At 43.9% G+C, this 27,847-nt stretch overlaps 1 protein-coding gene across 1 annotated transcript in view; it reads right to left on the bottom strand.

Annotated features, from left to right (window-relative positions):
• Positions 1-654: 654 nt before the first annotated feature.
• Positions 655-27,847, bottom strand: part of cacna1bb (calcium channel, voltage-dependent, N type, alpha 1B subunit, b) — a 145,868-nt gene continuing 118,675 nt past the window's right edge. The window contains exons 36-51 of the mRNA XM_080755924.1: positions 26,271-26,387; positions 25,351-25,416; positions 23,421-23,512; positions 22,564-22,714; positions 21,487-21,614; positions 17,496-17,592; positions 13,031-13,136; positions 12,162-12,269; positions 11,692-11,801; positions 11,026-11,204; positions 10,520-10,652; positions 9,826-9,936; positions 8,291-8,329; positions 5,783-6,020; positions 3,162-3,385; positions 655-2,656 (exon numbers count right to left, since the gene is read on the bottom strand). Coding sequence (XP_080612050.1) covers positions 2,078-2,656; positions 3,162-3,385; positions 5,783-6,020; positions 8,291-8,329; positions 9,826-9,936; positions 10,520-10,652; positions 11,026-11,204; positions 11,692-11,801; positions 12,162-12,269; positions 13,031-13,136; positions 17,496-17,592; positions 21,487-21,614; positions 22,564-22,714; positions 23,421-23,512; positions 25,351-25,416; positions 26,271-26,387 — 2,478 coding nt within the window. The 3' untranslated portion in view covers positions 655-2,077. The remainder of the gene's footprint in view (positions 2,657-3,161; positions 3,386-5,782; positions 6,021-8,290; positions 8,330-9,825; positions 9,937-10,519; positions 10,653-11,025; positions 11,205-11,691; positions 11,802-12,161; positions 12,270-13,030; positions 13,137-17,495; positions 17,593-21,486; positions 21,615-22,563; positions 22,715-23,420; positions 23,513-25,350; positions 25,417-26,270; positions 26,388-27,847) is intronic.

The raw sequence follows: 27,847 nt of genomic DNA, 5'->3' as shown, positions 1-27,847 counted from the left end.
AAATATACTAATTCCAGACCACTGTGCCTTGATGTGTCTTTCCAACTGTACATAATATAATGCATTTAAAATGTACACGTCCTCATACATTACATACATTACATTACATAAATTATGTAAAATTTGGTCACAATCATGCCTGAATCTGGAGTTTCCAGAGGGTAAAGCTACAGGTCAGATGGAGTGTTGTCTTGTTGCATAGCCCTACTTTAAGTCAACAGTCAACGGCAACAGTAAGTCTTTATTGTAGGTGCGAATACACAAGCGCGGTATCCTAAATAACAAACCTTCATACCTTCAACACCCAAATGGCTGAATTAATTTCCCTATACTTCCATATACTGCTATACATATCCATAGCAAATATGAATGAAGGAGGCAAGTATTCTTTTGGACATTATAGTGAATGATACAAGATTGTTGGTGTCAAATGATCTTTGTTGACAGGAACTACTGTACAAATGGCACTTTTCCCCCCTTCAACCTCCGTGTCTACCATGCCACTCTGCCAGTACTTTTGAAAGACGAAGGCAGACAATTACACCTTTAAGCAAAACACGCACGCACACATGCACGCACACATGCACGCACACACACACACACACACACACACACACACACACACACACACACACACACACACACACACACACACACACACACACACACACACACACACAAATGGACAAGTTCAAGACCCTGGCATGCACTACACTGCTCACTTGGTACAGTATCTGTGACTGACTTACCTACCACAATTTTCATTACAAAAAATTCTCTTTTTCTTTTTTGCATTCTGCCGCTTGTAGACTGAAGGCTTCGTTCGACCAAAACAAGAAATTAATCACGTTTTAATTCAACGCTCAACTTTTCACCTATTTACAGCCATATACTGTATAATATTGATCTGTAGTCTGTATGTTGAATCACATTACAGGTATGTCAGGTACTGTCACTGTCAGGTATGTCTCTTGGATGACAATTTGCCACTTGCAAGTCTGTCCTGTCCAAAACCAACATTAATACACCTTGAAAGAGGCACTTAGTATTCAGCCACATGACGTCAGAAAGCATTGATCTAACGAACCCTTGTATGCACTCTGAATACGGCAATTAGTTGCTTACAATTTACAAAAAATACATGAACATCATGAAAATATAGTAAAACTACCGCTGTCCCATTTCTAAACCAACCACAGACTTCAGTTTGTCCTGTCACTCAATGTGTTCAGCATGAGAGAACAGCAGCAGTTAGTGATATCTACATAAACACCTATTTATATCCATTCCATTCAGAACTGGTGAAAAGTATGAGAACCGTAGTTCCTCGTGGTTCCTCTTTAGAAAGTGTTGATTTGAAAATATTTGATGCAGAGAGTATTTTAATTTGGCAGTAGTGCATTTGTCATCATCCATTAGGTGAACAACAGCAGCACAAAATTGATCAAAACCATTTTACATTATCAGAAATAAACAGGTCGGACATGGATGGAGGGGTTAAAACACAGTTCACAGTCTTTATCCGACCCCCACTTGGAGTAGGAGGAGATTTTGGCTTTGTTGCTGCTAAAGCAATTTCATTTCTCTGGCAGAAGAAACGTACTGTATTCACAGGGTCTGTGCTCTGTATTCTGCACATACACATACTGTACCATCAAAATAAATGTTTCAGTGCAAGAAAGGGGGTAGAAAAAGGTCATCTTTATCCGTAGAGTTGTTTGTATAAAAAGGAGAATATAACACTACAAAACTGGAATGATTTTCGTTTTCCTTCTTTTTTTCTACTTGCCAATGCTATCTACGCAGTGCTCTCTTTCTAGAATAACTCTTCCTGTAACGTCACTATTGGCAGCCTATCGGCATACCTTTTAGCACAATGGCATCCGATTTTCAAGCTAGCAATGTGATACATTGTGACGTATAAATGAGTCTTAACACTGTACAACCTCGGCTACATTGAGAATGAGGGCTTGCCCTCAAATGTACTCCCGAGTATAAATAAAGGTGATGATGACAACGCTGATCACGTGGCCTTTCCGCCGATCACACTTAATGCTTCCTGGTGCATTTAGCCACGTTAGCACCAGTCTTCCTCGTCCTGCTCCCTGAGACTCCCAGTTCCTCTGGTGCCGGACCCAGACGCAGCGTTCACCCCCAGGGTGAAGTGGTACCCATTCGGCACCCCGCTGGCCCGACCCTGTACACTCGGTGCCGCGGCAGGAGAGGCACCCGCGTGCGAGGCGGAGGAAGCCGCGGTAGAGACAGTGGCCCTGGGTGAACGTCCTGCCCCGTGGGTGCTGATCGCGTCCTGGAAGTCCTCCGTGTCCTCAAGGATGCTCCGGTGAGGGGCGTCCTGCGGCTGGCGGTTCGGGTTGGGGTCAGAACCAATAAGGGTGACCGGCATCGGGGACTCGTTGTGGCCCCTGAAAAGGCGGTTGTGCTCAGAGAGGCCGCTGCGGCTGAGGCGAGACTGGTTCCCCGTGGCGGTGGTGGTGGTGGTGACACCGGGCTGCACCGGTGATGAGTTGGCAGTCTTGTAGGCCACAGCTGGGCGAGGGGTGAGGGGGGTCTGGGGAAGTTGCCTCCGACAACGAGCAGGTGTGCCGGAGCCGGTGGTAAGCACTATAGGGTTGCCTTTAACCACACTGATTCCCTGCTGACAAAACAAAAATGGCGATGATGAGCGACTACAGTACACTGCAACGTGACAATTTAACTCTGAGAATGTAAAACTGGACCCTAAATGTGAACCGTAGTCCAGAGAATCCTTTAAGTTACGGTTGATGTCTATGTAATACTATTGTCTGATCATTTACAATGATGTTGCTCATTTTGCTTTCACACATTTCACTCTTCATTTTGATTTTCACTTTGTTTTTGTGATTGCAATTTTATGGTGATAAACTTGTGATTTAAGGCCATACAAATAAAAGTTGAGTTCTGGAATTTTAAGAGGGCTTAGGTTTCATTCAAATAGAGCATATCTGTGCCCTCTGAAATACTTAACAAATCTGTTTAATCCCAGGGAAACCCTGCCACCCCCACGTTTTCACAATAACCCTAGGTAACCCAAAGCACTAGGCAAAAACAAAAATCACACTTTTCGATTAATCGAAAAAGCAATCTTCCAATAGTCGCTCAGAAATAAACAGACGCCTCACATGTCTGAGGAATCCAGAGTCCTGGCCTTCTCCTGGGGAGGTGGATCGGCTGGGGCCGGCCGACCTGGTGTGGCACTGCTCCCTGCTGCCGTAGCGCTCACACGAGTAGAAGCGCTGCTTCTCTCCTGCGGACGAGTGATGTCTCCTCTCGTGGGATCGGCCACGGCTCCGTTCTCTCGCTCGCTCTCTGGACAAGCCTTCAGCTGAAGGGTCAGTCGGCAATCCTTGGAGAAAGATTTCAATCAGTTCGACTCAATACGGGCGGTGGTTGAAGAGGTAGAGTGGCCCGCTTGGGAAACAGAAGGTACCCGGGTTGAGCTACGGCTCCCACTAGGTTAGTGTCAAAGCAGGAACCCATCGGGAAAAACAGGAAAATATATATTTTTTTCCTTTGAATTTTAATTTCACTATCCTTCAGCCCTCTTCCAAACTTTGTTGTACACGTTGTAATGGAGGTTGCCGACAGATTCAGCTGCAGAGCTTTGAATCTGTCTTGAAAGACGCTGAACGCCTAATTGCTCCCAATCAGCAGGTTGGTGCCTTTCATGGTTTCCTCCTCGTGTATATGGGTGATATGAATGTAATAATGCACATTATAAAGCGCTTTGGATGAAGGCTCTGTGTACTATACTGTAAAAGCACCATTGTAATGGTCTCTTCTCCCCCCCCCCCCAACACATCTCTTCACAAAAATATATAAACAGCGTTGTCAACTTGTAAATCTGCAATATTATCGGTTTCATTTTACCCTCTCAAGAGTTAAAGATCTATAAGGGTCCATTTAGTTACCGACTCCACCTGGAAGGAACACCCACTGGCTGAAAACCACTGCAGTAGAATTAAAGCAAGCACTGCGTTCATTACATTATTCAAGGCTGGAAACATAAAACCTACTACTGCCATTTTCAGATTGACACAACGCTATAACAGAGACACTTCACTTCATTACATCACTCTCTCCGTGCATCCTCTCCTCTCTGCTCTAGCACTCTTCTAGTTTCAGAGGGGGGGGGGTCGTCTGCTGAATGTTCTGCTGTGCTGCTGAGACGCACACATAAATCCCCAGGCTAGAGTCTGTCCGTGGGGGCCTTTCATCTGGCCAATAAAGCCCCAGCTGCTGCCCTCCTGCCAAGTAAAAAAGCATGTCGCCATCGGCCGTCGCTGTCTAATGGCTCTAGCAGACGACCCAGAATGCTACACTGCAATGAATGGTTATCTTTACAGGGAATTAATGTAATTATCCATTCGGTCTTGAAGTCTCACTAACAGTATACAGTAGAATATAATTATATATATTACTGTATGTGTATCTTGCACGGTGAAATTCCAATGTAGGCCTATACAATCTACACATCAATCCCCACCTACACCCAAATGGACAGAACCTGTAGAAATATAGAGGGTATGCGCATGCATAAAGTCAAGTGAATGGCATATCGAGTGGCAAATTGAGTTTAATGTTGTTTAACGTCATTTAATGCAATCAGATAGGACTTTTATGGTTGGATGTATGGGCTGTCAAGGAAAGAAAATAGTTTGTATGATGGGTATGATGATGATGTCACGCGCATACCCACTATTCACGTATTCAAGTATGACATGAGAGCGTATTGGCTGCATCTTTCTTGTCTGTGCATGTGACTGTGGAAGCGTGCGCGTGTTTCTGTGAGCGTGACAGTACAACGGGTAAAGTGTTAACAGTACAGTAGGATATGCAAAACATGGCAAAGCTCTAGTAGCAAGAAAGGGGGGCAATTTAACTTCAGTCATTCATTCCTGATTGTATGCGTTAATAGTGAGTGGCCACCCAATCACCTTAAGTCTGAAACTGTTTCTCCCATGGTAAGGGAACAAAGGGGACAACCTCTGCACATAAAACGGAACGAAAAGTCAAATCCCCAGCAAAGCAGATTTTCCTTTGGCGGCGCATAACTTTGGTAGTGAGAGGGCAAGCCTGAAATAAAAGGAAAGTCCCTGGTTTAACTCATCTAGGGAAGAGCACAGAAAAAGCCCTTTGATACATAACCCGATCATGTACCCTTTAATCCTAAGGAATTCCTACCACATACCACAATGTGACACAGTCCAAGTGATTTGGAACAGGAGACAGACAGGTCTACGCTTCTCTGAGAATGAAAGCAATACAACGGTTGTGTTCTACCATCTATTACAATATTCTAATAATAAATTCTACTTAAGAGATTTTGTTTATTTTAGAAAGAGTTTTGCAGGTGTCCTGCTAACTCCCTTTTTCCTTTTACAATAAGTGAAAACAAAATCTATTCCCTCATCAGTTCATAATGTTTGTGGCCCTTCAAACTAAATGTGCAAATTATTCTTTATTTAATAGCCTTGGGAACCAACAGGTTTCTTGAGCCATGTGACCCATAGGTCAGGAGGCTATCTCCTGTTTCTGTAGCGTGAGACAGTTTGATGTACAGTGCAAGTACATCCCCTGGACATGACGCTATATGTTGCAGGGACTTACCCCCAATCAACCCAATCAAATGTTATTTAAGAATAATGTCATGTATTTTAATGTCTTATTAATATTAATATTAATTTAATAGTATAGTGTAAGCTTATATATATAAAAAAAACATTAGTCCAACCTATGTCACCAGTGCTGGTGGGATGAACAGAGTCAGCCCTGTCCAGAGACTTCTGTTTCTTGTCCATGTCTTTGTCCCTGCGCCGGTGACAGCGGTGGTGGTGGTGATGCTGGTGGCTTCTGTCCTGGCACTGGACCTGGGACTGACCGGGACGCTCCAGGCCAAACTCGCTCAAATCCACCTCCTGGGGGCGGTGAGGGGTCAGCGAGGAGGCAGAGCGCCTGATGGGGCTGAGGTCAACGATTGGCTGAGAGAGGAGCAGAGTGGTTAAACGACTGACAGGAACATGTAGATTAGAGTGGTGAGGTGGCAACACCGGACCTTAAAGGATACCGCTCTGGTTCCATGGATATAATCCTCCATTGTGAAGTTGTGCCATTGTGTGATTGTGAAGTTACAGTGGTAGCGCAGTGTTTCTCAAACATAATTTCAAGGCAGCCCCAGTTTCGACCACAACCTTCATTAAGAGTGCACAAATGTGTACAGTCTCAAGAGTTAAGTTACCTGTAAGAATCCATTTGGTTCCTAACTCCCCGTGCATAATTTAGCTGGGGACCTACCGGAACCCCCCTAAAGGACCTGTGGAGTCCTTGAGGGGGTGCATCTTTAGCTGTTCTAAAGTAAAGCTTCATGTATTTATTTTCATTTATTTTTTACTTGACAATGTTGGGATAATGATGGATTATGTTTATGGAACCAAATGCGGAGAAAAACAGAGAGAGAACAAAAGGCAGCAGCATCCTTTAAGTACAGACTAGGACATGATAGATCCAAGACACGACCACTGGACCACCAAACTGTTCACGGCACAACAAAAGAGGCACAGCTTGTTGGACAGCACTCTTTTCCACCTGAGACCAACATCCACCTCACTCTTCTTCAGACTCAGGTCGTGTGAAGAGGGTGGGGGAGGCGCTAGGATGTTCACACTGTTCTTAAAACCATTGGATTTGGTTTGAATATCACACAGACTACTGCTCCAGAGCTGCTCAGTACACCACAAAACAAAACCATATTTACGTCATATTTTAGCTTACAGAGAACTTCCATCACAGCTACTGTACAATATGCTTACCCCCAAAACCAAAGATTCTTCCGTATGTACTGTAGAGATGTATAGTCTGTCTGTCTGTGAGGACATTGTTGTCTTTGCACTGGCCAGTGCTACTAGTTACTAGGTAAAACACACTGATTGGTCACTGGAACAGCAGCTGTGCTATGGCGCCACCCGCTGGTAACATTCCAGCTCATCTACAGTGGTCCCAGTTGGCACCAAATCACTATGAATGATTTTAACTCATTCTTGTATAAATGGTTTGAAGCATCAATCACAATGGTACTAAAATGGAAAGGGATAAAAAACCATGCCATAACACTAAATGTTATTAGGCTACTGTGTGTTTTAGTTGCAATCTCTCTCTTTTGCTTGTATGCTGATGGTGTCAGTGCCAATGACAGTCAGTTATGGCCAGTAGTTTGAATAACAAACACTAGAAGATATTCATCTTAACAGCTCAATCTTGAACACAGTCTTAAAATATGACTTCAAAAGGACTGTAATAATTTGTCAATGGAGGACATACAGTATAGATTCAGTTTTTCTTTCTAATGCATCGGATAATATTTTGAAGACAGAACCATGCTTTGTTTCACCAATTTCAAGAGTGTGCATAGGTAGTGCATAGGAAGGGCAATCTAGTGGGAAAGGCTTGCATTTTATTGCATTTTAAATCCATATAAGTATGAACGCAACATTCAATTAACCCCAAATTTGAATCATATGTTTTGGAGCCTCTTAACGCTTCCCCAGCAGATTCTTTGGGTTCCAAAAGGCTGTAAGTATTTTATTTTCTCACTCCATTTACATTTATTTCAACTTGTTTTAAGAAGTCTGAATACAAGACTGAGTTGTTCACGCACGCACGCACACGCACACACACACACACACACACACACACACACACACACACACACACACACACACACACACACACACACACACACACACACACACTTGACCAAAACCATAACACTACTCCATGTAAGAGGACATAGTGCTTCCCATAACCTGGATATACAAATATTTGTTTTCCAAGGACAAAACAATAAGTAGGTTTGCATGTTGTGTGCAGTGTGGCTAGAGCCCATTCCTGAGAAACGATTCAATGGAAATTGTATCCGAGAGTATAACCAAAGTCCATTGTCATTGTGTGTGTGTGTGTGTGTGTGTGTGTGTGTGTGTGTGTGTGTGTGTGTGTGTGCGCGCAAGTGTGAACTCTGGGATGAGAGGGCACATGGAAGCTAACAAATATGGGGAGTGGGGACATAAGGGAGAAGAGAAGACAAGAGGGGGGCAGAAGAAAGAAAGAAAGAAAGAAAGAAAGAAAGAAAGAAAGAAAGAAAGAAAGAAAAGAGAAAGAGAAAGAGCAAACTACACAGGGGGGGGACATGAACCTGACAACAGAAAGAGAGCGAGAGACAAAGAATAAGACAGGCGGCACAACAGGTGGTACATACTGCCAGGTGGGTCCCGGGGGCGTGGCGAGGATGGCTCCGCTATCAGACAGCACACACAGGAGGGGAGGTGGGCAAAACGTTAGCCAGGCATCACAATTAGGAGAGAGAGGAAGCATAGAAGTGGATGGGCGGATGCAGAGAAATGGGACTGGAACATGAAAGGAGACAAATGAAACGCCTACTACAGCAGAGGAGGTGGTTTCAGAAGAGAGACTGGCAATTGACAAAGAGTATACAACGAGGATTTGTGATGTGCAGTATCATACTGTACTGTATCAGACAAGACAGGATGGATGGATGGATGGATGGATGGACAGGCTGACAGATAGACAACACAGAGAGCTAGACAGGCAACATTCACATGGTTAAACAAGTGGAACAATTGGCCCCAAAAAATGTTGGGAGGAAGAAATATACCCCATAAATAGCCGTGGATAGATTGCAGAATGACAGAAAGAAATGAGCAAAATGAAATTACTTGTGAAAAAAATACTATTTGAATATAAAGTGTGTGTTATATTTCAGGGTTAATTGTGACTGTTGAAGATTGACAGATATTAGGAAAACTTTGCATACTTTTCATTTCAATAGGGGACAGGGAAATCACAGTTACAAAGTTGTCCAGTCAGTTCATAACAGTCTTAACTTGCACAATTTTGTCTTATCAATCATGTTCCACACAAAATGTAAGATCTTCTTAGACAGGAATAATAGTAATAGACACTGATTGAAATGGACAAAAGCATCAGGGCTTTTTGAGAACTGGGACAATATTCAGTATTTTTTAGACTTTTGTGTTTCGACATTTTATCACATTATCACAAAATGTCGAAACACAAAAGTCTCAAAAATACTGAATATTGTCCCAGTACTCAAAATGAATATTGTGCAGTGTTTTCAAAACGGATACTGATACTGATACGATGTGTGTTATTTAGTGATTACAGATGTTCTTTTTGAGGATTTTAGAAGGGGGAAAAAACATTAACATGTGGATATAGATGGCCTTTGGGGAGTTTGAACACATACAAATGCATAGCGCATACTGTACCAGCACAAACCAGCACAGCTGCACAGCTGGTTTGGGTTTGAATTTGACCCGAGGGCCTTTGCTGCATGTTCTTCCCCAACTCACTCTCCTTCCATGTCCTGTCCCTCTCCACTATCGCTATCATATAAAGGCTTGAAAATGGTTTCAAAAAATTAAAAAAGGTGAAAATGTGAAAACATAAGACAACAAATAGCATACAAATCCTGGACTTAATTATTTATGATCCTTTGTGATCCATTTGTCAGCAGACATTTTGATATGATATGATATATCCCAGTTCTCTAGAATCACCAATACAACAAGTTTGATGAATTGTCAGGTCCTCTCTGCTTATCAAAGGTCTATTATTCTATAAACATTGTCCATGTGTTAAAGCTGAGAGCGCACAGAAAGCCACGTGTGCTGATGTTCGCCCTTTGGTTACATTGCCGTCTCATGTGAGCTAAAGTAGGAGGCGGGCTACAGCGTGTAATGTAAAGCTTACATAGTACTCTGTGCTGAGTCGGGGCATAGAGGCAGCTCTGCCATGGCCCTCGAGGCTCGGGTAGCCATCGCTATCCGAAGCGGTATCCACTGGCTGCATCTCCACTGTTTCCTGTAACAACATAAAGAAGGCGTAACTTAATCACAGCAGATATATCCCTGAAACTGTGCGATTCATCTTTTTTAAATGTATTTCTTAATGTTTTTTGTTTTTTTTTGCTTTCGGCTTTATTTTTTATATTTTTATAGAGGGACAGACAGTAGGCTGACAGGGAATGGGGGACAGAGAGTAACAACTAGGTATTTGCAGTGAGCATTATAAGTGTATAACTGTATGGCTCTTTTAACCCAAAACCTTCCAGAAGCTGTGAAGTTCTGTGATGTTTTCTTCCGCTTACGTTTCCATTATAATCCGAACCACCCTTGAAGGGTAAGTTACATAACCAATCCACAGGCTCGCAAGTTCACAGCACAACGCAACAACAACATGTTGTGTACTTAAAAAAAAAGAAGCCATTTTATTGTTTGTCAACCTGAGGTTTATAGTACAGTATAGCACAGTGGTTCACAAACCTTTTCTCTTAAAACCCAAAAAAGAAAGATCTACAAGCTCACAAAGAGTCGCTTCGCCAGCTTGTAGAGTGGCTATTTTCACTACTTCTTAAAGATTGTTTCTTCACATCTTGTTTATTTACCTGAGGTTTGCTACAGTATGGCACATCCTCTGACTGGCCTCTCTGGAGATCCCTCCTGGTTCTGGGTCTCTGGGCTGCCTGAGATACTACATCCCCTGACTGGGAATGTTTTATGGCACTTCTCTGGCTTAGGCTGCACGCAAGAACAACACAATGTTACACATTTGTATACTTTACTGCAGGATTTGAACAACAAGGGTTTAATTTTCAGCTTCCCTGTTGAAACTAAACTTGAACTGAAACTACACTGGTGCACTCAGATGTGAATGATGGGGGAGATGCTTGGATTGCACACATACAAAGTCTATGATGTCATTCTCAAAGAGTTCACAAGAACTCATTTGATTACAGTTGGGAACAGGAGCATCTTGTCTTTACCATAGAAATGCATGACAGACAGGTGCTGTCATGATCTCCAAAAACACCTTCTGTGGACACTTAACAGTGTAAATATGTAAATGCATGACAGCAACAATGAATCCTACTGGTGCTGGATGGTCACTAACTTTGCACCCCCATTGGTCAGGGAAGAGGTGGGGGTGATGGTGATTATGGTAGTGGTGGGTAGCTGCTCGGATTGAGGTTCTGATTCAGGCTGAGAGGGGGGCTGAAGATTGGAGACTGGTGCCACCACCTGGTGGAGGTGAGTTAAGGGCAGCATCGGTCGGAAGAGCCCCATCTTGCTCTGCAGGGAAACCAGGACAAATGCATAGATTTTTTTGTTTTATTAGATTTTCTTTTTCTGTTATTGAACCAGCAATGACTGGTACACAATGTTGTTCAACAATATCACATTTGGGGCTATTAGAATAATGTAATAACAGTTAATCATTAGAGATTCTATATTTATATGAGCATGAGAGCCTGATGCGTCCTTCCTTTCCTGAGTGAATCCGCATTATGTGTCTGGCCAAAGCCAGGCTATAAGTGACTTGCTCAGGGACACTTTGACACAGAGGCCGGGATTCAAACCAGGGACATTCTGTTGTTTTCCAGGCGGTCTCTCCAACCATTCAGGTACAGTATGGCCGCCCATATAGCAAGATATTCAAGGTTGCCACTGTTCCTGAAGCGTTGAATTTTCATCCACAATTACAGTCATTTCAACTATGCGTTAAAAGCCCATCTCTACAAGTTAAGCCTGGAGTGTGAATCTGCAAGATGAGCCATACCTTAGGTCCTCCTGAGGGTTCCTGCTGTTGAAGCTTTTTGGCACGGTTCTGTTTGTAGTAGTCGTAGATCATCAGTGCAGCATAGACCTTCCCCACTGTAAGCTCATTGTCTGGAGGACGACACACGGACAGTAGAGGTGAACACTGTGCAAGGAGTCAATTCGCTTTATGGCCACCAGGTGGCAGAGAATGAGCCTGCAAAGAAGGATTGTTGCTGATGTTGCTTGGTCTGATTGTGGGCATGCACTAGCACACAACAATGTTAGCTGGTGAAAGAGATGAGTGAGTGCTCTCTCTTTTGCACATGCACGCACAGTCGCGCACTCACACTCTCTCACACGCGCACGCGCACACGCACACGCACACGCACACGCGCACGCGCACACACACACACACACACACACACACACACACACACACACACACACACACACACACACACACACACACAGAGACACTAGGATATCTACGTTTGTGTGGTGTCACCAGGAGGTCCATAGTCTTCTGTTGAAGACTCGGCCACACTCGGTTTATCTCCCTTTTCAGGTCAGCGTCACACAGTTGCTGGGCGAGAACTCCTAGGGGGTAAACAGAGAAACATGATGTCCTGTCAAATCTACTAGTGAATGGTCTCCAATATGCACCATTAACCCACAAACCCCTCCATGAAGCCACACCGTGTGTGTACAGGTGGAAATTCCAGGATTCAATTTGTAAAGGAAACTTAAGTCATTGACTGTCAATGACGCATACAGTATACATTGTTCAACGCATGTATACATCATTTAGTGTTTTATTAGAGGGAACTCTTCCACAACCTGTGAGTGATCCTAAGAAGAGGACACCCGGAAATAACGCAATCTAAAAAAATCCAAGCCGCTTTAATCTAATCTTTAGTCTCTGCTTTCTGTTCCCAGACTGCGTTTTTTGTGAAAACAAGCTATATTCAACTGCCAATTACTAAAGAACGGAACATCACTTTAGCACACCTTTCTTTTTCCCCTGAACAAAGTAGAGACTTTCTTCTTTCTTTTGAGACATTTGGTGATTACATAGTCATAGAACGGGTCTTGAAGGATTAGTAAAAACACTGGCAGTGTGTGCAGATTGTTCTAGAGAAATCCTGGCAGTAATGACTTAAAGCCCTGTGTATGACCACAAGCAGGGATAAAACACGCCCACACCGGCTGTAAAAATGAATGACCAGAAGGGGGATATCAAAAGCAGAGGCATGGATTACCAGTACATTTACTCAAGTGCTATACTTAAGTACAATTTTGACGTACAATACTTTACTTGAATACTTCCCCCCAGCAAATGGAACCCTGGTATGTCTCACCAGATGCCAGTTTGATCTCCAGGGCTGTGCGAATCAGAGCCATCAGTGTGGAAGTGAAGTGCACTGAGTTGTCATCGGCGATGGGCATGTTCATTTTGACCAATCGCTGCGAGGAACAGAAGCCAGGATCAAATCATTAAGCACTTCAGCCACATTGTGAAACCCCTAGCATCCCTATTCGTTCTAAGCAAACATTCAGCGAAAATAGCCACGCATAGACCCCCGAGGGACCCTATTCATTATTAAATTAAGTATGTAGGGTTGAACTTACTAATACACATTTTATATAAAAATGTCATGTACAGTATATATTCAAATATCCCAAAAAGGGACACGGCAAGTTGAAAGTGCTCAAGGGCAACGGAGTGTTCTGTGTGCTGGCAGTGAGTCTTCATTACAGGCTAAAAGGTTTCATTGTATTAAAATTAACCCAATTTGTTCAGGCCTGATAGATTAAATATACAGTACATTATGGAAAATCTTTCAAATCCTCTTTGAATTCAGGCCACCGCGTAGGGCATCATTACTGATGTTTTAGTAGAAATGCAATAAATATTTGGTTGATTGTCCATCCACATTTTGACGTTTTTACTTCATTGTTTTTCAGCAGCACACAGAAGAGCTTTTCCAGGAACACATCCACAGTAAACCAAGTGCCTGGCCTCCTATATCCATAAGAGGCTGTCTCTTTCAGATAGTGGAAGCACATTCGTGTGGGTGGATCTGTTCCGAGCCCGATTCGTACATAATTTGAAAACATGCCATTTTTGTTGTGCAGCGATGAGTCGCACAACACTTAGGCATCATTAAGCATAAATTAGGCTTTAGTTGCTGCAGCTGTTGCTATGGCACTGTAGACAAAACTGGTCCACAGTGCTCTTAGTCTTTTGTTAAAAGTAACAAATGTGTGCGCGGGATGTGGGGAGCCCCACACACATTTCTGTGCATTGTCACTGTTGTATCCTACTGGCTCAGTTGCTTGTAAGGAGCCACCACCGGGAGGATGTAGAGACTTCGTTTTACTCCCCCCGCCCAACACTGGTGCCGCCCCCAGCTCGTAAGAATACATGTAGAAATGCACCGATATGGAGATTCTTGGCTGATACCGATGTTTAACATAACAATTTAGTCAATAGCCGTTACCGATATTTCGTTTTTAGTATTAGTGTTATTATTTCTCCCTTTCGTGCCAGGGAAACAAATAAATCTTCATTATTAGAAATAACTGTTCATAATCTACAGCTTTGTTAGGCTGCAGATAATGTAACCAACATAGCCAGTGCAAAATGTAGGCTTATCAACAAAAGATAATTATCGGCTACTGTCATCGGTTAAACTCAGATTTTTTTGCAGATACCGATTAGGGGTCTTAGTAGTTAATCGTTAATCGATGAATCGCCGTTAAGAAATTAGTAGGTTAAACTTAACAGTTAATAACTAATCGTAATTAATCGAAAAGTATGCGGTTCTATCATTGGGTGGCTTTCTGTGAATGTAATGCTGTCTGCGCGCACGTGGGGCCGAGGACTGCACATACAAAGATGCCATTGCCTGGCCCTGTATCGTCAATGGTCAAATAAATATTTGATTAAGGAATATATATGCCTTTTGAATTATTTCTGTATATCAGCAAAATGTAGATTTGTATGTTTACACATTGAGGGAAATTAAGATTATCAGACTTTTTTTTAAAACGCCGCTTATCAACTAACCACTTAATCGATCGATAAGCTTATCCAAACGTATCAATTAACTATTAATGCATTCATCGATAATTCACATCCCTAATACCGATATAGACCGATAACGGCAAATATCAGCCGATACGATATGTGGTCGACATATCGGTGCATCGCTAAATACATGCAGTGACAAACACCTCCACCCCCATGGCTTCCCTCCCCCAAACACGGGCCAATTGTGTTTGTATAGATAGACGCTCGGCTAGTGCCAGATGCACCGCGCTGGATTCGAACCCCATACTCTGCGGTGGTGGTCAGCTACTTTAACGCTGTGCTCCCCGAGCGCCTTCAGAGCCCTATCCTGATGGATAACGCAGCTTTGGTGTAAGTATGAGAGGTTACCAGACAACATTCTATCGGTATCAATGTAGTACTATGGTAACGATGCAAAACGGTACTCTCACAGTAGTAGTTATTTTTTAAACACAATTGACTGACTGTTAATTAGTAATTACAGTTGGCATGCCAGCATATACAATTATCGGAAGCACTATGAATGATATGCTGCACCGTAATGACAATTGTGTGAGGGTAGGAGTTATTACATACAGTACATAGCAAAAACATTTAAAATAAAACAATATTACGATAAAAGGAACGTTTTTACACACACACAGTACAGCAAAGGCAGGCATAGGGAGCAAGAGGCACACTAATGCATGCAGAGCAGCACATCTGGGAAGCCTGTACACAATAAAGTCCACTTGTATACACTGCATGATACATTGAGACAAGCAGCTTTGTGTACACATTATAGTATAGTGTGACAAGGAGCATGCAGAGTAAAATCCCCATTTATCCATTTTGTAAATAAGTTAGTTGCTTAGTAAGTTAGTTGTAATAGTTTACAAATGGAACCAAATGGACCCTTGACCCCTAAAAGAATAACTGTCATCGTTAGAGTGAGTGCAACAAGTGTGAAGGTCTTCACAAGTGGTAAAAATCAAAGAATTACAAGAAATCTTGTGAAGTAAAACAAAAGAAATAGACAGACGGACTAAAAAAGATGAAACCAAAGTACAGACTTAGTTCCTTGCTCACTAAAAAAAATAAAAAAAATAGAAGTTTATTTACAACTGAATAATCTCCACTGAATCAATATTTATGTCCGTCTGTCCGTCTGTCTGTCAGTCCCTAACATGCAGCCTGGGGGAGATTGAGCGGTGTCGGGGGATCCATTATGCTTATTGCTATGGATACCACAGAACCACTGCATCTTCATATGGAGGAACGCACCGCAGAGAGGCGCTCCCACTGATCCATTACTTCCTCTTCCATGTTTGACGTGGAAGCACAGAACAGAAATGTTTATGCTTCTATGATTCAATGTGACACATGGAACAATGTTTATTGAATCCATTTTCCATTAGAAACTAGTGTCTGCCAAACTTCAACGTATACCAGTGTGTGGACAGTGGACACGGTAAAAGGGCTATCCACACCAAGAACGATAATCATCAATTTGTAAAAAGAACATTAAATTATGATATTATCAAACCTATTAAAAGGAAATACATGTATTCAGTCTTACCAGTAGCAGTGACAAAACACATCCGCGGAATTTGTTTTAAATAATGACCATGAGAGTCTTTTAAACTGGTTCTGACTCAAGCGGATAGTATGGTACAGTATAATGATGGTGAACGATATTGCTGGGATCACTTTGAGGGGAATTTGATGAACAATATTAACACTGACAGCCAATCAAAATGTATGTGGCATCACTTACATTCAACATGTTTACAGCACGTTATCAATCATTCATAAGTGGATAGGCCCGCCAAAATTATTACATAATCGTCTAATTGCAATTATTTCAGATAATCACATTCGTTTCCATGTTGAAAGATTAGTGTCCTTACATAATAAAGAAATTTGTAATATCTTTCCTTGGTGTCGAAACGTATTTTTTATAATTTTTTATATAAAGAGTTATTTTAACTGTGCCAAAAGCAGGATAAAAGACGTGCCACAGGTGAACAGAAAGAGCAAAGTGACAGCACACATTGACTGTGACATATCTGACAGAAGCCGGGAGGCGTGTAAGGCCGTGTGTCCACCAAAGCGTGTTTTTCCAGCTGAAAACCCAAGGCGCTCAACTACGACGCGCAAGCAAACCCCCAGAGTTGAACAAACGTCACTAGAATAGATGCTCAGCACCACGCTACGTTGCTGCTGTTTCCAGCAGAGCATAAATCAGTGGAACCTTTTTCATGTCAAGGACCACAACCCCCCCCCCCCCCCCTTCTGAAAATATTTTTGTGCCAAAACAGTCCCGAATCTCGAGAGACTAGGGACCTCCATACAACATTTGTGTTGTTTCAGAAATATTCAGAATGTTTCCCATTTTTTTATATTTTTTTGAAAATTGCAGACCTGTAAAAAAGATCCAAAAGCTTTTAGTTAGACTATTTTCAAATACAGTAGCGGATATGTATGTACATGTATGTATGTATATGTTTATGCTTTGTTAAAACATTTTTCGGGGGGGGGGGGGGTGTAAATATGTGACGAAAACTATTCAATAAAACATATGCTGCGCTCTCGCGAAGAAAAAAAAAAGTAAAAAACCCTGCTTTGGTAGACATAGTTCCGAAGACAGGTGAGAGGAAGGAAGCGACAGCAACTGCAGAATGAACCGACTGAACAGTAGGAGAGACAGGTGGGTGGGCAGGCTTGGGGGTTAGCGGGAGCAGACAAGATGAAAAAAGGAGTGATTCTACCTTGTAGGCGATTCGCGGCGGACATTTCTTTCCCAAACCGAGAGGAGGGGACATGTGGCGGAGCATCTCGTACATATCGCGGTACATCAATCGGCCACTATATCCCCCAGCGGGAAAAGATGGCGGCAAGAGGGGATGGAGAGGACCGGAGGAGGTGCAAGAACGAGGGAGGGGACGGGGGTAGAGACGGGGGTAGTTAGAGAATGAACGAACACACAAATCACCCAAAAGAAAATGGAGAGGGAGAGGGGGGGAAAAAAAAGGAGAACAGAAATCTGTGTTAATAAGATTTCTAGGCTCCTGTGGGGAGCAATACCATGCCATGCCATGCCATCCCAGGCTGGCATTGAGAAGACATGGAGGGATCACAGGTGGTGGTAAAGGGAGAGGGTGGCATCGCTTACAGAGCAGGATTCCCTGGAGAGACATGCTGAATGGCCGGGATCCTGAATGAAAGGCATGGCTCCTGTGTTGAGATGCCCTTCAGTCGTGGCGGTAACCGCGTTCGCCGGTGGAAACTGAGCTCACGACGCTCGCTCACTCACTCTGCGGCCCTTGTTTATTGCCGGCTGAGTGGCGCCAGCCATTCACGGCCCTTTTTTGTTCCTCCATGCATGCGTACATACTGTACGTGTTGCTGGATAATAGCCCTGCGCCAATTACATCTGACTAACTACGACAGGGCTTGCGATCCAGATTGACTCGGGCCATTGTTTCCGTCAGTTGCCACGGTTACCTGCCAGTTGGTTAGTAGAGGAGGAATTTGTTTGTGTACACACAGCAAAATCCTGAGCGTCAGTACACGCCAGTGGTGGAAAGTAACTAAGTATTTGTGCAAATTTGAGGTATTTTCAACTTTTTGACTTCTACTCCACTACAATTATTTGAAAACAATGATTTTGATCATTGCAATACCAATCAGAACATTAACCACTTTTCGAAAATAGCTTATCTACAAGCTCACAACGGCCATGATGCGATGCACTGTGACCTTGTACTGTATATGTGCTATTTTCCAAAAGGTTTGACACATTTTGGACAATTTCAGTACTTTTGCACTTTAACTCAGGGCAAATTATGAATACAGGAATTGTACTTTTACTGTACTTAAGTAAAACAAAATCTTAGTACTTCTTCCACCATGAGTGCCATTGATCGCTCAGCACTGTAACTGACACCCAGGCATTAGGACCAGGTCCATGTCGCGTATATATCTCTATCATTCTTTGACACGCATTCACATTCCAGATCCACACAAGTGCCTTTTTGTTTTGGGGGACAAAGGGCACTGTGTGGGAGTGCAAACCTTGTAGGCAACTCTAGTCGGGCACTTCTTCCCCAGGCCGAGGGGAGGCGAAATAAAACGCAACAATTTGTACATATCCCGATAGCATATCCTCCCGCTGTAAGAGATGAAAACATTATGTAAATAGCGCACGCACGCACGCACAAGCGCACGCGCGCACGCACGCACGCACACGCACACACACACACACACACACACACACACACACACACACACACACACTCACACACACACACACACACACACACACCAATTCATCGTCAAACATAATCCCACTGATAACCAGTGGTAAAACCTCACAAAAACTGTAGCTGAGAATATCTCTGGCATTTATGTAGGAGGTTGATCTCAGAGGAGGTAAAGAAGTAATAAAAAATGCCTCCCCCGCATGCTCTTTTCAGGTGACGGCACTTCCATATTTCCCGCCTTTACACCTCTGCTGGAATCATGAGTCACTGGCATGACTCCCATAGCCAGGCTCCATTAAAACTTCATGAGGGTTACATAAACCCAGACTGTCAACCCCCCTATACCTAGTGCTTCTTCATGAGGGTTACATAAACCCAGACTGTCAACCCCCCTATACCTAGTGCTTCTTCATGAGGGTTACATAAACCCAGACTGTCAACCCCCCTATACCTAGTGCTTCTTCATGAGGGTTACATAAACCCAGACTGTCAACCCCCCTATGCCTAGTGCTTCTTCATGAGGGTTACATAAACCCAGACTGTCAACCCCCCTATACCTAGTGCTTCTTCATGAGGGTTACATAAACCCAGACTGTCAACCCCCCTATGCCTAGTGCTTCTCAAACTTTGTTTTCATTTCAACGATCCCCAGCTATAACTCTGAGAGCGTTACTACAAATGGAACCGAATGGGCCCGTATCGTTCTCAAAGTTACATACCTGTAAGGGTCATTTTGGAACACCGACTTGTTTGAAATGATGCTCTTAAAATAGGTGACAAAGAGGGCTTGGCTTGAAAAGGTGCTGGTAGTACAGCAGATTTAAATAAAAAACAGACTGGGGGGGGACTCTGGAACAATTTCTTAAATACCGGTACCTAAAAACACATAACGGAAATAGCAGATCTATCTACAGTACCTTACGCATTGTGAGCCGAGATGAGAGCATGGCTGGCCATTGATGATACACGAAAGATGCATTGCGAGCTTAGAGATCTGCTATTTTTGCTATTTTTGAATAATGCAATTGTTCAACGGCAGGGTTATTGTGGGAAACATATTTGTCACTAGTTCCTTTGTGGATTAGGAAGATTATTACAAAACGTACATTGACTACTTGAGCCCTGTATACATTTCTACAAGCTATCTGTCTTATACATTTGAAAATAATGAGTACTTTCTACTTTCAGTCCGTTAATTACATTTTCATACGAATACTACTTTAGTAAACTTCTAAAGTGAAATTTGAATTCCTGTCTTTTACTCGTAACAGAGTATTTCTATATTGCTGTATTGATACTTTTACTTATACAGTGAGTAAAAAAATGTGAGTGCTTCTTCCCACCACCGATTAAAACACACCGTGGTTTCCTCCTTGTCACAGTAACAGACAGGAGCTCGGGGCCTCACAAGCTGTCTGTCAGCTTAGCGTGAAGCGAAGCGCTGGATTTACATGCATCATTGGGGCCGACTGGACTCCTACTGGCTGGACCCGGGCTTAATGTCACTCACACTCCTCTGCTTAAGTCTAGATCCCTTCTTCCTTCTCAGAATGTCACAGAGCCACGCCACTGGAACTCAGCAGAATGTTTTAGAGCGCTGGTTCCCAAACACTGGGCCAGGAGGGACCAAACACTGGGCCAGGAGAGACCCAAACACTGGGCCAGGAGAGACCAAACACTGGGCCAGGAGGGACCAAACACTGGGCCAGGAGAGACCCAAACACTGGGCCAGGAGAGACCAAACACTGGGCCAGGAGAGACCAAACACTGGGCCAGGAGAGACCCAAACACTGGGCCAGGAGAGACCAAACACTGGGCCAGGAGAGACCAAACACTGGGCCAGGAGAGACCCAAACACTGGGCCAGGAGAGACCAAACACTGGGCCAGGAGGGACCAAACACTGGGCCAGGAGAGACCAAACACTGGGCCAGGAGAGACCAAACACTGGGCCAGGAGGGACCAAACACTGGGCCAGGAGAGACCAAACACTGGGCCAGGAGAGACCAAACACTGGGCCAGGAGGGACCAAACACTGGGCCAGGAGAGACCAAACACTGGGCCAGGAGGGACCCAAACACTGGGCCAGGAGAGACCCAAACACTGACCCAATGCATTTCCAATGGAAGTCACATGGTTTGATACAACATTTTGGATGCTGTTGTATGGCTTTCGGCTGTGTTTCATACAACACAAAAGTTGTGTCAAACCATGTGACTCCCATTGGAAATGCATTGGGGCAAGATGTATCACACCCTTTGTATACAACAAGCATACATCAGTCTGTTGTGAAGGTGTGAGTGAGGCCTTAGACAGTGGTGGAAAGTATTTTTGATTTACTTAGTGCAATTTTGAGGTATTTGTACTTTCCTTGAGTATTTCCAAATCCAATACTTCTACTCCACTACATCTCAGAGTCAAATATTGTACAGTATACATTTACGTTAGTTACTAGTCAATTTGATAATTATTACAAAACATACACTGGCCCACACTTACCAGGCAGCGGGGTCGTACTCAGCCCACACTCGGATGAACTCATCCAGGTGATGAGGGCCCAGGATGGAGGCATCCCTGGTTAGATACTCAAAGTTGTCCATGATGACGGCCACAAACAGATTCAGCATCTGGAAAAGTCATGAAGAGACATTCTATTGTTTCTATAGGAGACATCAGCATCGGACATTTGACAAGGACATGGTCCTGTGATTTGCTAAATTAGACACGCACGCACGCACACACGCACACACGCCATTATAATAATTTCGAGTTGTATAGTCTTGGTTAGGTTGTGTAAACTTGTGTTTACATGTGTGCTGTGGCAGAGCTTCAATATGTCATCAGTCTCACGTTGATCCCGCCTCTAGCGGCCGCATATCTCTTCCGATCAGCATTCGTTCGTCTCTGCTCGAGAGAGACCAGATGGAAGCAGGAGTAGGAACTCACTACTGCCACCATCTGGCGGAGTCAGGTTACCGGTGCGAACTGAGCGGTGCAGTGTGTGTGTGTGTGTGTGTGTGTGTGTGTGTGTGCGTGTGTGTGTGTGTGTGTGTGTGTGTGCGTATGGCCTGGGGCCATGCATCGGTCAATAGGTCCTACGGACAGACATAGGCGCAGGCATACAGACAGACAGACACACAGACAGACAGACGGACACAGGGACACACATAGCCAGTTCATTAAGACTCTTCAGCTCAGTTCAATGGGGCTGGGAACTTCTCCTTTGGTCCACGCACTCCTGGGACATGTGAGAATGGTCCAGTGAAATTTAATTAAAAATAAATAAAATAAAAAGCCCACTGTGGGAGTATGGGATTTAAAATGTTTTACCCTCTATCACTAAACCCGGGTGAAATTCACCCAAACACCTGCTAGTAAAAAAAGACTGGGATGTGGGCACCTATACCTTCTATGATGTCACTGATATGAGCATCGTGAGATCAGACTTATTAGCGCGAGGTAGAAATGGAAACCTACCGGGTTTGGGGGGAAACCTTTTCAGAGTAAAATCTGCCTCATTTGCTGGGCACTTTCCGGGGCACAAAAAAGAATGAAAAGCAGATCTATTGTACTGACCAGGAAGGAGCAGAGGAAGATGAAGGAGACAAAGTAGAAGTAGGCGAAGTCGCTTCCACACTCCTTCCCCGTCGAGCCTGAGAGCTTATCACATGACTGATTACTGAGACACGCCAGCATGATCTCATGCCACGCTTCGCCTGTCATACTCCTGAGGGACGCAAACACGCACGCACACGCACGCACACACACGCACACGCACACACCCCGCACACACAGACACACACACAGACATGCGCGCAAACAGTCACTAAAATTATTTGTATACTCAAATACTGTATATGAACGAGCACAAAAGATACTACTACGTATGTGTAGGCTACTGCAGCAGGAAATGGTGTAGGCCTACTGTATGTACTGTACTGTAGTCATTGCATCATATGATATTAAAAATAAGGATAATACACACAGCATAATTAATCCTCAGTGTTAAATCGACAAGTGTTTTTGTCGCTAAAGCACCACAAGCTTTATTTGATTTTGAGGTAGCAAATCATTTATTTTCCTCTCAATTTAGTCATTATGCGTTCTGTTGTTGTATCCGACTGGCTCATCTGCCAGTGCGGAGCCCCCACGTGGGAGGACATATAGCGCCTCTGTCCTACTCCCTCTGTTCAATATTCCCCGCTGACAGTCTGGCCTCCGCGCCCCGTCTCCCCTTCCCTAAACGCGGGCCAAATTGTGTTCACTCGGCCAAACCGGATGCACACCGGTGGATTTAAACCCCTTGACCAAACGCCCCAACGGTTTCAGAGTTACGCCGTCCACAGCAGAGGGACACACTGACACAGCTGCTGTTCCAATGTGTGAGGATGGAACCCTAAACCTAACCCTAGAATAATGGTGTTCATAATGACCTGAAGAGGAGAATCAAAGCCTGAAAGATGCTCTGGAAGTTGTTGTGGTGATTGATGGCTGTGTCCATATTCAGCTCGATGTTCCCAAACACCTGAGGACGATGGACAGAACAGAAGTTACATGAGCGTTAACTAACAACCCTATAGTGTCCGAATTCTGGGTAGGTGAACTAGGCAAACATTCTGAGGCCAAGTAGCCAATTTACAAGATCACAATGCGCCAAGCTTGTATAGATGGACTATATTCGGCGAAGAAATTTGTGTCAAGGGAAAAAAGACCTTGCCCAGTACAGAGTAGTACTGGGCAGTGTAGTACCCATGCCAATCAATGTAGTATAAAATGTTGGGTTTAAGTGGTTATATAGATGTAGCCGGAAGCATGATGTGAGCTTGTAGAAAAAACATGTATTTGCAGCATGCATCATTGGCATACAAGTATGACAGAGAATAAATTAATCATTAAAGGCTTTTCACACAGGGGAGCGATTGGCGTATCTAGTAATTCATTTTCAGTTAGAGGCAAACGGGCAGGTGGGGAGGTGCGCTGGCAGTCCGACAGGCGGAACGATAAGCGAGCACGACCTAGTTAAATGATCGCGTTCGTGCCTATGTTACACACACGCCTCACGTCAAGAGTTGACATGTTTTTCTACGCAGCGCATAGAAACTCTTCACATTAGGAGTGCAATACCCTAGGTGGAGTATAGTTGCCAAAAGGGCCTTTCTGTGTGGAATGGGTGTCCCCTAGGATAGGTATCCTCACAAAAAACATGCATTAATCCTGATCATACTGCTTGCTCCTGATGGAGGGGAAAGGAACCATTTGGAATAACGTGTTCCTTCTATGTGTTACATCCAACTGGGGAAACTGCCCCGTGTCAGGTGAAAAGAAGCGGCTTGGACTCCTCATGCATTCAAGGAAGCATGAGGTCAGTCCGTTGCTCTCCCCAGGTTGGCAGAGGAAGTGTAGAGCCTGGGATTGCATTAGACAATTGACACTGGGTGAAAGAAATGGGTTACAAAAATAGTGGGATAAATATTTAGTAAAAATAAATAAAAAGGATACGACACTGCGGATCCGAGGGAGAACGCAGGTGTGGTGTCGGTCCCGTGTGAAAAGTCATTTTGTCTCTCTTCCAAACACTCTAACAGAGAAAATTTGTCGCTGTCGGGCAGAAAGAAACCAGCTCATATCTCCATATTTGTACTTTTTGAGGGTTTAAAAAAAAATCACACCTGTGTGAACCAAGTGGTGCAACTCCCCTCTCTCTCTCTCTCTCAGAGACACAGCACTACCCCTCTCTGTTTCTGGCGCCCCCTACTGCTATGAATAAGTCACATACTCGTGCTCATTGACGTACACAAACAGACAAACAAACAGGTACACGGACATTGCAAGCTGGTTGTAAAAGTGGTTGCACCACTTAAAAAATCATAAAAGAATGTCCTACTTGATCATGCTCTACAGCGTCACACAAAAGTGTAAACGCGTAACAGTTTTGAACATATGAGGTTTCCCCCCGACAGAGACGATATTCTGTATGTGTAAGAGACAGAGAGAGAAAGAGAGACAGAGCAAGTGCGAAACAGTGTCACTATTTGTGCGCGTATGTGTGAACACGCGCAGTGGTGTAAAGCAACAAAGTACATTTACTTAAGTACTGTAGCCTAGTTACGTTTGAAGTATTTGTCCTAGCCATGGGGTGCTTACAATTTCGAACACTTCCGTGACCCACAAATGGGAAACAGCGCTCTAAAATGCCTTGAAGGCCTCTCTCTGTTATTCATTATAACCCCACAGGCTATGCTACACAGCTGGCCTGGCCTACAGCATTAACACCTGGCCCTGTGCGTGGGACCCCCGCTGGCAATTAAAACTCACTCACCGCCAATGACTTCTTTTGACTTCTGTTTAGATGTTGGCACTCACCTGCATGCCAATGATGGCATAGATGAAGAACAGCATGGCGATAAGGAGGCAGACATAAGGCAGAGCCTGGGAACAAAGTAAATAAGGATTATACCGTATATATATATATACACATACATTATATACAGAAACCTCCAACGGTTTTGGACATTTTCCGCCCAATAATATATTGGTGTGTGTGCGACGCGTGCGTGCGTGCGTGCGTGTGTTGTTTGTTCACGCATTCTCACTACCAAGACGGCAAACGGCATCCGCTGCTACGGCACATGTTGACTACGGGGGATACGAGTTAGGATTCTGTTTCTATCGGGACATAACGTAACCGGAACGATGCTGAGTCTGAAGTGGACTTGGCAACGCTCAGCGCGGCGCGGCCACTTGCTCGGCAGGGCGTCTCGTGGCTCCAGTCCGCTTTAGAAGGACTGCCTCCGTAGTTTTAACTGTGTTTAAGGGTGACCTTTTGACGTCATAGGTTTGAGAACACCACTATACCGCATTCCTAGAGTGCGCAAGTGCACACTTTTTTATCCCGCAATTTTGTAACCCATTTTTCACTCAGTGCCAATTGCCTAAGCTGTAATCCTGGGGAGAACCTCGAACTGAGCTCATGCTTCCTTCAATGCATGAGGAGTGTGTGTGTGTGTGTGTGTGTGTGTGTGTGTGTGTGTGTGTGTGTCTGTGTGTGTGTATGTCTGTGTGTGTGTGTGTATGTCTGTGTGTGTGTGTGTGTGTGTGTGTGTGTGTGTGTGTGTGTGTGTGTGTGTGTGTGTGTGTGTGTGTGTGTGTGTGTGTGTGTGTGTGTGTGTGTGCGTGTGCGTGTGCGTGTGTGTGTGTGTGTGTGTGTGTGTGTGTGTGCGTGTGCGTGTGCGTGTGCACGTGTGTGTGCGTGTGCGTGTGCACGTGTGTGTGCGTGCGTTTACCTTGAAGGACTGAACAAACGTCCAGAGGAGGATGCGGATGGTGTAGCCCTGACGCAGCAGCTTGATGAGACGAGCTGCCCTGAACAACCTTAGAAAACTCAGGTTAATCATCTTGTCCTGAGAGAGAGAGAGAGAGAGAGAGAGAGAGAGGGAGAGGCCTAGTCAGACATCAACAAGACCTTAGTGCGATCTAATGCGGTCATTAAATTGGTCCATTTGGTTACATCTACACTCTCTGACATGACTGTATGGGGGCGGGTGTCACCATCTATGTAACATTACTGAATGTGCTTCTGGAAACCCCGAGAGCGTGGGTGTGCATCAAACTGACACTCTGTGAGAGCAAAAGAGACGATCAGAGACAAAGAGGAAAAGGGTCAAAAGCAGCGGGCCAACAAGAAAAGCAACTTACCGCCGTCTAGAGGTCGGCCCAGACGGAACAGAATTGGCAGAGGTTGGCAGAGTGAGGGCAAAGGTACCGTCAGCAAATGCACAGCGGAACATATATAGTAACACAGAATGAGAAAAAGCCAGAGAAGGAAAGAGGAAGAAACAGAAAAGAAAAGACTGCCAGTCATGTGAAGAGAAAATCACGCAACCACCACAAAGCACGCTACAGTAAAGCGAATAGCAAACCACAATGTAAGGATTCTCATTCTTTCTTTCTTTTTTTAAATTAGAGTAGCAAATGATTGTGTCTTTTATCCTCCCGATGTAGTCGTTATACCAAATAAAGGTCAATACATGCTCCTTCCGATGTCGTAAATACTGTAAGTGCTGTTTCGGACAGGCCTTTTGGTGTTTTAAACATTATGTTATAATTTAGCTATTGAATTTTTTTCAAAAATAGCAGATCTACTAGCTCATAGTGTGCCACCGAGTGGTGCGCTACGAGCTTGTAGGTCTACTATTTTTGAAAAATCGGGAAAATATTTATTTCAGAAAACTGGAGGATTTAGAAGAATATTTTAACATTTTGAGGTCAGGCCTAAATGGGTTAACCAATAGAGCGTAGTCCCGTCCCTCGAGAGACCCGGAAAATAAATCCCTGTTCATTTTCCTCATAGACTTTTCAGAAAGTATTTATTTAAAGACGTTTACGCCACGGACAAAGCCAACTCTTGTCGTGACAAATCATGACAATAAACACAATGTTTTGGGCCAAACAAAGAATTAGAAAGTAGAAAAAAACGGCAGGTTACAACACTTTTTTTGTTGTTTTTCTTCTTTGTAATTATTAGTTTGGTCCAAAATATAGTGTTTGTTGTCATGATTTGTCACGACTCGAGTTGGCTTCGTACGACGCTTAAAAGGTCTTTAAATAAATACTTTATGAAATGTCTATGGGATTCATTTCCTGGGCCTGGCGTCATCATGAAAGGGGGAGGGACTGCGACGCTCTATAGGCTCTATGCACAGCAGCCATGTTGGAAAGACATTGGGCCTCTTCCTTACTTCCTTCACAGCTGTTACCAATGATTCCAATGAAGTGTGTATGTGTACTGTAGCACAGTGGTCAAAACCTTCTCATTTCAAGGACCCCAACTCTGAGAGTGTGCAAATGGACCCTAAGGGTC

This window comes from Protomyctophum bolini (assembly GCF_963924005.1).
Source record: "Protomyctophum bolini genome assembly, chromosome: 22".
Lineage (NCBI taxonomy): Eukaryota > Metazoa > Chordata > Actinopteri > Myctophiformes > Myctophidae > Protomyctophum > Protomyctophum bolini.
Note: the sequence above shows the minus strand (reverse complement) of the source record. Positions and strands in the feature narration are given on the sequence as shown.